Consider the following 13965-nt stretch of genomic DNA (forward strand, 5'->3'; position numbering starts at 1 on the left):
AGAGAAAGATGGGCGAAAAGCCTAAATCTTCGACTTGAAGATAGCAAGTTGGCCATCGGCAGCAGCAATTTTGACTTCCAAACTCTGCTTAGCAAGAGTGTCAACTTCGATATCCTTGGAGAGTTTGAATGTCGACAGCATCAACTTCTTGCACTCATCAGCAAGGGCAACCAAGCGGGTGTTCACAACAGGGCCTTCTTCAACCAAGGTTGCCCTCTCCTTTTCCAGCTTAGCCATCTCTCTTTGAAGCTCATCGAGCCGATTGTCGATACTTGCTAAATCAGAGGCTATCAAGGTCTTCCTGTCAGTCAGTTTAAGAACTTCATCTTTCATAGTCGAGACCCGGCTTGTGCCAGAACCAACTTGCGCCTCCTTGGTCTTTATGACTTGGCCCACATTCTTGGCTTGATCAAAGACAGCTAAGAGGTCAACCAGGAAGGTTTGGAACTCGACAAGGGCAACAACCTGAGCATGGTCGAGTCATTGGCCAATGAGGAAGGTAAGTAGCTCCTTAACATCATGGCTAGCCTGAGGGTCAGCCTGAACTCGACCAAGAAAACCTTCAGCAAAGATCAGGATCTTCAGCTTGGCCAAGTTCTCGTTGATCTGATCAGCACTGGCCACTCCACGGGACTCAGCAGTCTCAGCAACGTCGACCTGGGGTGGTGGAGAATCAAGGTCCAAAGTACCGTCGAGGAAACCTTGGATGGCAGCAAGAGGGTCCTTAGCAAAAAGAGCATCTAGCTTTTCACTAGAAGCATGGGACAAGGTTGTAGTCCTCGAAGAAGCTGAACCTCCTTTGGCTTGCGGAGAAAGCAGAGCTATTCGAGAGTCTTGTTGAACCTTGGGAAGAGGGGAAGCCTGAGTCGAGTTTTGGGCCTCAGCACCAGCAACAACAGGAGACTTAGGAGGGGGCATTATGTGACACCCGGGGCCGACGAGGGCGGGGAGTGATCGCCGGTGCAAGGAGGCACGAACAAGGAGCGCCTCCTGGCAGGCTTCTAGGCGGAGGGCACATGAATGAACCGATCTCGCACCCGAACAAGAGGTATTCCGAGACTGTATAGGTATGGGACTATACTGTTGAGGAAGGCATAAATGATTTGATTGGTACTACTCATAACAACAAGATGCATCTTCTTTTCGGGAGCCCAACTCATAAAAACTCCATAGTTAAGTGTGCTTGACTTGGAGCAATATTGGGATGCGTGACCTCCTAGGAAGTTTTCCCAAGAAGTGCGCAAGTGAGGACAAAGCGCACTGAAAAGACTCGTTCAGACTGAGTGACTGGGGGCACTTCATCTCCATCACGTTGGACTTCGACATGAGGCACACTGTGTTCACGAACAGGTAAGGCAATGCCTGGAGCATCCTGTGGAGGAGGACAATTAGAAAAATTATCTCGACATTCTTTAGTATAATAAGGTTCACAGCCAGGATGTTGCCAAGCAATTGGTTTTGAATTAAAATAAAATGTCAACTTGTCCCACACAGGGTCTAGCTCGCTAGAGTCTAAACTCGAGCTCGAGGATTCCAAACTGCTCAAGGGACTTGACAAAACAACTGGTGGAGATTTAGGAGGTAATAAATTGGCTCGGGGCACAGCCATTTTAGACATGCCAACCCTATGAAGAAGAAAATTAAAAGTCCTTGAGGAGGCAAAAAAGAAAAAAAAAACATTAAAACAAACTATGACCAACGAATGGTTATCTTGTTAGCAGACCTCTTAAGAGGACTGGAATCAGCTGAACTCTTGGAAGGCGGGGAAGATCGACTACCAGACTTGCGACCTGATTTGGTTCTGGATGTCTTCTTTGAAGCTTTCTCGACCGGCGTCTTCTCGCCACGTTTGCGTTTGGACTGGGTAGAATCAGAAACAGGAGGGTTCTCATGAGGCGGGGGACTGGAAGCAGAATGTTCTTGAACTTCGACCTAGGTGAAGAGCAAAGTTTCAGTAGGAAATTCAATAATCAAGACAGGCACAAAGGATATCGACATGAGCAACTCAAACCTTGTCAACGGCCAAACTATCACCCCCTTCAACCGCCTCAGGATGGCTAGCAGATTTGGCTGGAGAAGGTTTGCTCACAGTTGAGCCACCGGCCCCCTTGGCCCTTTTCTAACTCGCCGAAGTAGCAGGAGTGGCTCCCCTTTTTCGACTCTGAAACAAGGCAAAAGATTAGTACGGTCAACGTGCCTAGAAAGAAAAGTAGATTTCAGCTCAAAGGTACCTTGGTCACAGCAAGCTTTTCCGCCAGAGCAACCCCATCATCATCATCGTCATCATCAATCTCGATGGTAGCATGCGGATCTTGAGGAGAAGCTTGGGGAGGCGGTCGAGGAATGGCTTCAGCTGTAAAATTATGAAGAAAAGTTAAAAGGCAAATGGCGTAATATAGGCCAAGTGGAAATATTTACCTTGACCAATACGCGTGTTTAGCAATATGTGGTTCAAGATTTCGACTGACACGTGTAAAGGAAAATTCCACATGTAGTATTTGGTCTAAGTCACTCGCTTTCGAGGAGCTAATGCCTCATTATATATGTTCTTGATACTGACGTGATCAACCCACTTAGGGAGAAACATTGAGAAGGCTAGAGCATACTTACAGGTAGGCAAAGGCGGGAATTTAAAGCCGGTTTTTTGAATAACAAAGGAGAGACCATCTTCCTCAGGAGGAATGACCAGCCGAGATTTCTTGGCTTTAGATTCTCACTTCTGCCTAAGAACCTGGGCTGCTTTAGCAACAGTTTATCGAAGGCGAGGACCTGGAAAATATACTACACCAAAGAATTTATGAAAAGCGTCGATTTCGGCCAGGTGCATACATCTGGTTTTCTTGGAAGCCGAGTCTTGCACAGGAAAAGCATTTGTCATGCATTGAAGGGAATTCACAAGCGACATTGAAATTTCAGTCCAATATGCAGACCACCATGTTTTGAATGATTTGGTGACATAGTATGAAGGAATGAAAGAGAAGGGACTAAGATCAAGCAGCTTTTTGTTGTAATGATGAACGGTGCTGTCGAAAATACTGGTCTTAGTAATGGTACAAGGATAAAGAACAAGGGTGTTGTCAAACAAAGTATTAGGCAAGTCTTGGCTTAGCCCAAATTGTCGAGAAACCAACTGAGGGTTATAACCGCACAAAGTATGATCACTGCTGGCAAAACCAATAGTCAAAACTCGAGGAGACAGGATGGTTTGCCAGAGCTCAAGGTGGTGGGGAGAGAGTGCTTCTGAATTGGGAAGGTTAGGATATGAGTTTCTCAGCCATCGAGGGCCATAGGTTGGCTTGCTGTATGGGGCAAAGCTAGATCGGTAATGCTTTAGTTCGAGAAACATGGCAAAGTACTTCCTAAAATCCGCTTCAAAGTGAGAAGCATCATAAGGCGGAGTTAACGTCTCAAGTCGATGGGCATCAATCCTCGTGTTGGAAACTGCAGGAGGAGTCCTTTTAGCTGAGAGAAACGATTCGAAAGCAGCATTTAGCCAGAGTTGGACCAACCATAAGGGGCCAGCTGCGTTAAGAGAAGCAAATTTGGGATTTCGAATATCCGCCACAGCGTCATTGATCATTTGGTAGAGGTTTCCAAGAACAAGCTTGGCCATAGCGATCTTTCGACCCTCATGAAGCAGGTTGGCCAAGGGAAGAAGTTTGGCCGGAATTCTCAAAGACTTGGTGCAAAAGACGTAAGCAGAAAGCCAATATAAAAGGAAAGCGGCATGTTCTGCGTCAGACACCTCACCTTCTTCGACATAGTGGTATTCGATAAATCGACTAAAAGACACATTCTCTGTTGAGATCACAATTGGTGCAGTTGGGACAGCAGTAGAGTGATTGTCATCTCCCATAGGCCAGAGACTAGCAATTGCAGCAACGTTGAGAAGGGTTGGGGTGATCATTCCAAAGGGAACATGGAAGCAATTGGTAGATCTCTCCCAGAAATAGAACGAACTCAGAAGCATAGCTGGGTTGTACGAAATAGGTGATCTCAAAAATCCCAGTGTCTTTCCAATGTTGAGCTTCGCAAGCCTCTACCCTATCAAGCCATTTGAGATAATCTCCCTTGTTGGCGGTTGGATTGGGAGGGGCAGATCGAAAAGCTCTTTTAGGGTCACTCAGAAAGGGCATACGGTAGGAGGACCGAAATGCTAAAATAAGTTCTTCTCCTCGAATACTAGGGTGAAATGTCTCATACTTGTCAGGAAGGCTATTAGGTCTATCTGCCTTTACCTTTTTCAAAGGTCCTAAAATGGCGCGTAAAGTTCCATTAACAGAGAAAGGAATGAGTACCTGAGACTTCCAGATAGCTCTTTTCTCAGCTTCATTTGGTGGGTTTGGAATGGGTACACGCTTGGCCTCATTCATCTTGAGTTCAGTCGCCATCGGAATAGCGTTGCCGGAGTCAGAAGCCATGGAAAATGGTTGAAAGGTTCCCTAGAGGAAATGAAGAAGAAGATGTTTGCAGAAGATTTCATAAGAATTTTGAGAGTCTGGTGAGCGTAAAGCTTGTAAGAAGCATCAATGGTGTATTTATAGACGCGGGGAAGCCATACCGTATAAAATTTTGGAGTCCTAACGATTATTTTATTATTAAAACTGCTGCCCCCTAGTTTGTAGGCAAAAAGAGTAATCATAACTCTAGTGAAAACGGCTAAAGCCGTCAGCAGAAAAGTTAGACGCTATGACTTTTGATTGGACCTGAAAATGGGCGAGTAGGATTACAAGATGTTTGGCTTTCCATAAAATTTAGATTTATCCAAAGTTTCAGACTCAAAAAATGCTTGGTTTCTCCAAGGTATGGTAGTCGAAGACCAACATTTTTGGGGGGCATCTGTTGGCCCAAAACTCGTCAACATAAGCTTGTCGAAATATGGGTCCAGGAAGATCAGGAAAAGTATAAGTTAAGCGGATGAAAAATTTCGACGAATGTAACATTGAAGGCAGTTGCTATTAAAGCGGGCAAATTTGGCACGTGCGTTTAATCTGTAAGTATGCCATAACAGAATCAGTTAGGGAATCATGCGTTTCTCCCCACGATGGCCACCCACGTGGCAAGCAAACAGTTAGGAGGCACCACCCGCCCCACTACGCATGAAGTTTCCGGTACAAGCAAGAGATCGTGGAGGAGCCAAGCCCACTAACTCACCAAGCAAGAGGAAAAAACCGCCAAGGACGTGCGAAGGACACGCGAAACATTGGAGCACTATAAATAGAAGAAGATTATGCAGAAGAAGGGGTTCCAACTCAACTCCCAAAAACTCACTAAAAAGCTCATATGTCCGCATCAAAGAGACTCAAAGAGCCTAACGTGATCATGAAGGAGTACGCTGCAGAACCAGCCGTTTAAGATTCTTGCACTTAGCGTTTTCAAACTTGTTGTTATGTTCATTTGATTTCCTGTCGATTTTATCCCATTTGATGTAATTTCCAGTTTTCGACTTACTTTATGCAATTTCTCTTTTGTTTAATGCAATTCGATTTCCAGTACTTTTAATTGTTTGTTTTAGATCACAAAACCAGCCTTTGACATTCGATTGTCGAAAAGTTCAAATTCACACAGCACTTTGGCAAGACGTTTTCCCAAAAGAACCCTGACTCTTAGAACTCTTAAACTTTTTCCAGTCGAATTTGGAGAATGTTTGTTTACCAAATATCACCGTAAACAAGGTGAAAATGAAGTAGGGAAAAAATGAGGTCTGAGTAAGTCATTATTGATGAAAGATGGCTTCCAAGAGTGTTAAATTACTAATTTCTTTGCATCTTTTACTTATTAATGTAATTTCATTCTCTTTTATTTTCGACAAGGGATAAAATTTACTTGAAGTTGTTGTTTGTTCTTGTTTCTAAATCAATAATTCAATACGATCTTACAAATTGTCACATGACAACTTATTTTCCGTTCTTATTTTTACACTTGAATCAGTGCTCGATGAGCACAGAGCACTCCTAGAACTCTTTCGTATATAGTTCATCAACTTAGAGTCCCTACATGCTATTGTATTTAATTCTAATACTAAAGGATAAAAAGATCGATCATTTGAGAACTTCGTACTATCTAGAAGATAAAAGTTCAATTTTGTAGTACTTTGATTTCCCAAGAATACTAAGACGAAATAAGCAGTTTTCACTAGTAAAAAACATATAAAGAATTGAAATACTGTGGTTTTTATAAAGACGAAATAAGCGGTTTTCATTAGTTTATTTTGCACCTAAGCAATAATTATTTCTTCTTCCTCCTTTATAAAAAGAAAATACTGTGGATGTTATTTATCTAAAATCATCAAATTATTTTGTAACAATTACATCAAGTTTGGAATTAGTCCTTGTCCTCGCTTAATGACGGAGCTCCGTTGAAAATACTGTTAGGTGTTAGGTGAGTCCGACCACACGTGGCAAGCTTACATTACAAAGACAGAAACTGTTATGGGAGCCAGTAAAACGGTCGATCACCCACCCGTACACAAATGACGGTCCGACCACCAACAGTACGATCACCTCGACAAGGGCGGTCCGATCATATACGGTACGACCACGCAAAAGGGCGAGGCCCGACCATCTACGGTACGACCACGCGAAAGGGCGAGGTCCGACCATCTACGGTACGACCGCCCGAAAGGGCGAGGCCCGACCCGGTTAATGGAATGGTGAGCCGAACGTCACTTACGAACGAGGGAACGACCTGCAATGGGCCTGGACTGAATACCAGTGACTTTGTCCCAAAATAGGGTAAGCTTCCAGTCACCTCAGAGTGTAACATCCCTGGTCCATCCGTCACATCTCCGGACTTTAGGTCCAAGGCTCAAGACCTAGCCTATAGTTACGAGGTTCTCTGGACCGCTGAATCTTCTAGATTGACAGGAACAAAGAGAAATCCAACGGATGAGAGATTGTCCCATGTCATAGAGCCTCAGACCTCACTCGTATAAGAGGAACCCTTACCAGTAGAGAGAAGGTAAGTCATTCTATTCAACACTTTACACGTGATATGCTATAAACCCTGAGACTAACTTAGGCATCAGAGAGCTTTTGCAGGATCCCCCTCTGGGCTTGTCGATCATTGGAGGACCTCATCCCCCGCTAGAGCTTCAAACACCACTCGCACGACCCCATCTTCGCTCTAGCACTTAGACTTCTATCATCCCTATCTTCCGCTACCCCCTCCTGGGTAGGTTTGGTTGGATTCTCCCCGATCGATTGACGCCGTCTGTGGGAACCGGTAGAACTTTTCCCAGCACCACGTGTCCTTGAAGAACTACAACATCATGGTTGAAACGCGCCTGTCATCTCGACGTGTCAACACCCCCGAGGGTCACGTAGAGACTATTGACGAGAGCAGACCTGCACGAGAAGACTCCCCCGTCAGAGCAACTCCTCCCACTCCTCCCCTCTCGCCACCACTCCCCGAAGCAGCATACTAAAGCCCCTAAAGCAGCAAACGAAGCCCTGACTCGCCTCAAAGCCCGGGTAAGAGCCATGGAGCAAGATAGAACCCACAATGCTGACCAGGCTAACCAGAACCAGGCTCAGGACGACGAAGCCGAGATCCAATATCTCCGGAGACGCCTACAGCAGCTGGAGGGGCGACCAGAGAGATCAAGACAACAATCTCAAGGAAAAATGCACGACGAGGCACAACGGTCACTTCCACACCAACCCCAACACCAAGGCGTGGTCGTAGATCAACCAGCCAACGAACGCTCAAGACCGCCGTCGTGACCCTTCCATCGGACGAAGCTATACCAGGCAGACGAGCCCAACCAGGATGGACAGACCGCCGTCGTGACCCTTTCGTCGTGACCCTTCCGTCGTGACCCTTCCGTGCGTGACGTCGTCAGGATGGACAGAGCTCTGGTTGGACTCCTCTTACCCATGGTGGGACCGTTAGCACCAGAGATCATGATGTACCCTTTTCCCTCGGGCTGGTCTAGGCCCAAGTTGAAACTTTACGAGGGAGACACGGATTCCCAAGAGCATCTCAACTTTTTCATAGGAGCCATGCAGTACTTAGGAGCTACCGACCCAATTTATTGTCGTTGCTTCCCATTGAGTCTGGGCATTGGTCCAATGAATTGGTTCCAAAATTTGCCAAACGGCTCACTACGAAGTTGGGACGAAGTGATGACGAGTTTCAACACCCAATTCTCTTCAGTTAAAACAATCCCAAAATCATAAGAAACCCTGACGCTGATCAAGGAGGGAGAGAAGAAATCCTTGAAATGTTTCCTCAACCGTTTCAACAAGGAGGCGGGCACCAAGTGCGACTGGTTCTGGCACGCGCTGCCCTAAAACCTAGACCTTTCTTCACCTCCCTTGACGGGAAGAAAGCTAAAACCTTTAAGGAGTTCCAAGTCCGGGCAGAGAAGTGCATAAACATGGAGGACGCGACAACCCTTAAAGAGTCGAACCGGGAAAATCAACTGAAGGCTCTTGAAAGAGAGAAGGATGTTTCTGACCAGCCTCGAAACCGAGAGAGTCGGAAAAAGAACCAACAAGAAACAAGAAAGAAAACCGAGAAGGAAAAGGTACGACAACTACGCTCCACTGAACTCTCCCCTTTCCTGAATCCTCAGGGAAAAGGCAATCACAGACCTTAGGGATAGGCCTCCACTGTTGCTGACAAAGGGAGATAAATTGGACTCCAAACGATTTTGTGAATTCCACAATGGCCCGGGCCACACCACGGACGAGTGCCTAAATCTGAAAGACAAGGTAGAAGCGCTAATCCGCGCGGGAAGATTGTCGAAGTATGTATCCCTATCTTCTGGCGATCTCCCCCGACCTAGGTCACCTAGTTTCAGGGGAACACCAACTCCCCCAAGGTACCGAGGACGACCCCTTACCAGGAGAAGCCCCCGACGCGACTCGCCCTGTCGGGACGATCGAAGGCGCAGTGCCGAGCGGAGAAGAAGCCCCGAACGGAGGAGGAGTCCGGAGCACCACCTCCAGAGAGAAATCAGGAGGCACCACGGAAGGAATATCATAAAGTTGGGCTCTATTGCACAAGGATTCGCCGCTGGAGGGCGCAGTGCGAACAACAGAAAGAGAAGCACTAGAGTCATTATGGACTTAGAAGGAAGACCAAGGCCAGGACGCCTCGAACCCTCCAGGAAGAGTCTGATTGTTGGTTTCTCGAAGGACGACTACGGCACCGATACGAGCGAGGAAGACAACCCGATCATGGTCGAACGCTGGTCGATACAGGTAGCTCTGCTGACATTATGTTTATCTGTGAAAGACCTAATCCCCTACGATCATGACCTTGTCGGGTTCACGGGGGACAGAGTCCTCCCTCTAGGCTATTTCGATACTTGTTTGTCTTTGGGAGACCCTAATATTTGCAGGACGGTCAAGACTCGTTTCCTAGTTGTGGACTGTCTGACGGCTTACAATGCAATCTTGGGGAGACCCAGCCTCCACTCATCACCTTATGCTGAAGTACCCCTAGGCCGGTAGGGTTATCGCAGTACGCGACAACCTGGCCATGGCGAGGGGGTGTTATACCTCAAGCTACCGACTGGCCAGAAAGGAACGAGAAGAGAGAAGAGAAAGAAAATGGAGAGCAGCTGCGATTACGGGACCTTCATGACCGATCTGGACCCCAGGGTCAATCTGTCCAGAGAGGATGGACGACTCCACCCTAACAGAGAGACCAGACCCTTACAAGTAGGCCCCCAACCGGAACAGACCACCAAGATCGCACGAGAACTACCGACCGATCTCACAATTCGAATGGAGAAATTACCGAGAAACAACAAGAACCTCTTCGCTTGGTTAGCGTCAGATATGCTTGGCATAGACCCCTCTTTCTGCTGCCATCGACTGAATATCGACCCCAAACATAAGTCGGTCTCTTAGAAAAAGAGACAAATGAGCGTCGAGAAGCATGAAGTGATAAAACAGCAGACTCGGGAGCTCCTGGAAGCAAGAATAATCCGTGAAATTAAGTATACCACTTGGTTGTCCAACGTGGTCCTGGTGACAAAAGCGAATGGCAAATGGCGCATGTGTGTCGACTACACAGATCTGAACAAAGCTTGTGCAGAAGTCCCTTTCCCACTTGCTTGTATTGATGCCCTAGTGGATAACTCGTCGGGGTACGAGTACCTGTCGCTGATGGACGCGTACTCAAGCTATAATCAAATTCCCATGTTTAGAGGAGACGCGGAGAAAACCGCTTTCGTTAGCGATTGTGGGACGTACTGCTACACCAGCTACCCTTCGGGCTCAAGAACGCAGTCGCTACTTATCAACATATGATGACCAAAATCTTTGTCAACCTCATGGGCTAATCAGTGGAGGTTTATATAGACGACATCATCGTGAAAACAGCCCAAGGGAGGAGATCACGCGGAATATTTGGTAGTCGTCTTCGAGCAACTCCACAAGCACAACATGAGACTTAACCCTCAGAAGTGCATGTTCGGTGTGCGGAGCGGGAAGTTCCTAGGCTACATGCTCACAAAAAACGGGATAGAGTTAAACCCGGACAAGTGCGAAGCTATCAAGAACATGAGAAGCCCACGAAAAGTGAAGGAAGTCCAATAGCTAGTAGGAAGACTGGCAGCTATTGGTCGTTTCCTGCCAAAGTCACGCCTTGTTACGAAAAGGTAACAACTTTGAATGGACAGAAGAGGCCGAAGCATCGTTCCTTAAACTGAAGGAGGCCCTCGACACCCCTCCGATCCTCTCCAGCCAAAAATTGAATGACACTCTATATCTATACTTAGTCGTCAGAGAGAAAGCAGTAAGCTCTGTCCTGGTATGAGAAGAAGCCGGCCAACAAGAACCAGTCTACTTCGTCAGTCGGGCTCTCAAAGGAGCGGAAGTAAGGTACCAGATGTTGGAAGAGGTGGCCCTCACCCTTCTCACTACGACCCGAAGATTAAGAAGGTATTTTCAGGCCCACACAATCATCGTCCGGACCAATTAACTAGTCTGACAAGTTCTCCATAAACCAGATCTCGCTGGTTGCATGGTGGGGTAGTCGATTGAACATTCGAAGCATGATATCCGCTATGAACCCCGCCATGCTATCAAAGCCCAAGTCTTGGCAGATTTCTTAGTAGAGATGACTGACGAAGGAGACTCCCCTCAAGAGGTCATATGGACTGTCCATGTGGACGGTTCCAATGACAAAAACGGGGCGTAGCGGGTATAGTTTTCCAGAGCAACACAGTAATGATCGTTGAACAATCGCTCCGTTTCAGTTTCCCAATCACCAACAACCAGGCCGACTATGAAGCGTGCATTGCAGGATTGCTTACTGCTCAAGATCTAGGGGCCAAAGAGCTCCTCGTCTGCTGTGACTCAGGCCAACGGAGAAGCTCAAGAAAAGGACCCAATAATAGAGAAATACCTAACCCACCTGAAGAAGTTAGTTGCATCTTTCAACAAAGTAGAGTTCCGACACGTCCCCCGGGCCCAGAACGAACGCGCTAACGTCCTAACAAAGTTGGCCAGTACCGCGAAACCAGGGCTTAATCGTGCAGTGATCCAGAGAACTCTCTCCCAGGGTAAGTGTTGTTACTTTTGGTTGTCTTGCATTTTGTCCAAAATAACCTGATGTCAAAGCAGATGCTATGACATCTGGCATTGTGTAGCACAGGATATCAGTCCATGACTTGGAGGGCTTATGTGTGCCCTGGAAATCTTGTGAAGATTTTATTGTGGTTACTTACGGTTTAGGTAGCTGATTTATAATTGTTTATTGTGGGCTGGTTTAATTGTTAGAACAATCTCTGATTGAAGATTGATTCCTATTGTGATAATGATGATTGACTTGTGACGCAATCAACATTTATGGAAGATTGCGTTCTGATTTGTTGCTGCTGGACTACTACTTCAGCTTTGGAAAACCCTAGTGTGGTTGCTGAAGTATATGTATGTGAAGACCTAAAACGTGAAGACTACTAAAGCTATTGAGCGAAATCGATCAAGTGTTTTAGGGTTGTTATTTTTGTGCTAGTCCTTGTGTTTGTTGTGAACTAACCTTTCTCATTGATTCTATAAGGCAAGGTTGAGTTATGTGTCCTTCAGTGTTAAAACTCAACTTGTTGTTGTTCTTACCAATCACTATGGCAGTGGTAGAGAGAAAGTGAGAGGGGCTCTAATACTTAGGTCGATATACTAAGTAAAAATACACTGGGTAGTTTAGGAAGAGAACTATGAGTTGTGGGTTCATGATTGTCTGTAGTTCCTGAATCTTGAGATATTGGATTTCCTTTCTTTGGGTGCAAACCCTCCAAATGTAGGTGAAGTTCCACCGAACTAGGTTAACAACTTTGGTGTTGTGTCTTGTTTATTTTATGCTTCTACTCTTTACTGTTATACGATTGTTAAAGCAATTGCTTAAGCATCGCGTAGAACATCTACATACGGGAACTACAATTTCAACTGGCATCAGAGCAAGCACCCTGTTCTGGTTGGATGAGGTCCAAGGCGATAGATTCAGTTCTCATGGATAACAAGGAGGGAGGATCAGTCAATAGGCCACCCATTCTGGATGGTACTAACTATAACTATTGGAAAGTTCGCATGACTCCTTTTCTCAAGTCAATTGGCAGCAAGGCTTGGAAAGCTATTGTCAAAGGATGGAAGCATCCTACCAAGGAACAGATTGAAGGAAGCTCTACTGTGGCTACTGAGAAACCTGAGGAAGAGTGGACAAAGGAAGAAGATGAAGCTGCTCTAAGAAACTCTAATGCCTTGAATGCCATCTTCAATGGTGTTGACAAGAACATGTTTAGACTCATCAACATGTGCACTTTTGCGAAGGTAGCCTGGGATATTCTGAAAACTACTCATGAAGGAACTACCAGAGTAAGGATGTCCAGACTTCAAATGATTACCACTCAGTTTGAAAATATGAAGATGACTGAAGAGGATACAATTTCAGAATTTCATATGTGTGTACGTGACTTGGCAAGTCATCTTTTGCCTTGGGAGAACCTATGTCAGATGAGAAGCTTGTGAGGGAAATCCTGAGATCTTTGCCCAAGAAGTTTGCCATGAAAGTCACTGCAATTGAGGAAGCTCAGGACATTGGAAACATGAAGGTTGATGAACTTATTGGTTCCTTGCAAACTTATGAGTTAACTTTTGACAAGACTGAGAAGAAGAATAAGAGCATAGCTTTTGTGTCAAACACTAATGAGGATGATGATATTGAGTGTGAAGGTGAAAACCTTTCTGAAGCCCTAGCTCTTCTTGGAAGGAAGTTTAACAGAGCCCTAAGAAAGATTGATAAAAGGTCAAAGTCTAATGTACAGGACATGAGGTTCGACAATGCTAGATCTTCTAATTTTCAGAGGAAGGCCAAAGATGATGATAAATCTGGTCAGAATATATGAGTGCAATGTCATGAATGTGAAGGATATGGTAACATAAGAACTGAATGTGCTACCTATATTAAAAAGCATAAGAAAGGCATGATGGTAACCTGGTCAGATGAAGACACTGATGTGGAAGATGGGGTCTCTGCAAACAAAGCTACTGCTTTCTCTGGAATGATTGATGGACCTGACTCCAGTGATGAGGACATAACTGATGAAGAGCTGGCTGAGACTTACAAGCTGTTGCATAGCATGTGGAAGGAAGCATGTAAGCTTATGAAAGACCAAGAAAGTGAGATAGAGCAGCTGACTACTCAAAAGGAGAAGTTATGTGAAATCAGTAGGAAACTGAAGGAAGAACTTGATGAATGGAAATCAAAACTTGAAGACATTGATACTCTAGAAAAGGTAAACTTAATGGGTGTTAATGCAGAATTGCAGGAGGAAGTTACTTCTTTGAAATACAAGCTTGAAGCCACACATAAATCTCTTAGGATGTTGAACAACGGATCAGATAAGCTTGATGAAATCCTCAAGGAAACAAGAAAATAGGGGAGAAGGTTAAAGGGTATTGGCTTTGACTACAAGACTACAAAAAAGGAAGGACTGAAGGTTCCAAAGGATTT

General features: G+C 45.5%; 1 protein-coding gene across 1 annotated transcript; it reads right to left on the minus strand.

Moving 5' to 3' along the window:
• Positions 1-1689: 1689 nt before the first annotated feature.
• LOC130712755 (uncharacterized) lies at positions 1690-3970 on the minus strand. The gene is made up of 3 exons (XM_057562573.1): positions 2830-3970; positions 2232-2353; positions 1690-1932 (listed from the first exon to the last, which is right to left on the minus strand). Exons 1-3 carry the CDS (start codon positions 3968-3970, stop codon positions 1690-1692), a joined length of 1506 nt encoding a protein of 501 aa, XP_057418556.1.
• Positions 3971-13965: the final 9995 nt, after the last annotated feature.

This window comes from Lotus japonicus, chromosome 4, assembly GCF_012489685.1.
Source record: "Lotus japonicus ecotype B-129 chromosome 4, LjGifu_v1.2".
In the NCBI taxonomy this organism is placed as follows: Eukaryota; Viridiplantae; Streptophyta; class Magnoliopsida; order Fabales; family Fabaceae; genus Lotus; species Lotus japonicus.

Excerpts from the sequence above, each read along its gene's own strand:
- LOC130712755 (XM_057562573.1), bottom strand. The coding sequence starts at position 3,970 with ATGCTTCTGAGTTCGTTCTATTTCTGGGAGAGATCTACCAATTGCTTC. Across the intron at positions 2,354-2,829 it reads GGCTTCCAAGAAAACCAGAT|CTGAAGCCATTCCTCGACCG; the intron begins GTATGCACCTGG and ends ATAATTTTACAG. Across the intron at positions 1,933-2,231 it reads AAAAGCTTGCTGTGACCAAG|GTCGAAGTTCAAGAACATTC; the intron begins GTACCTTTGAGC and ends CTCTTCACCTAG.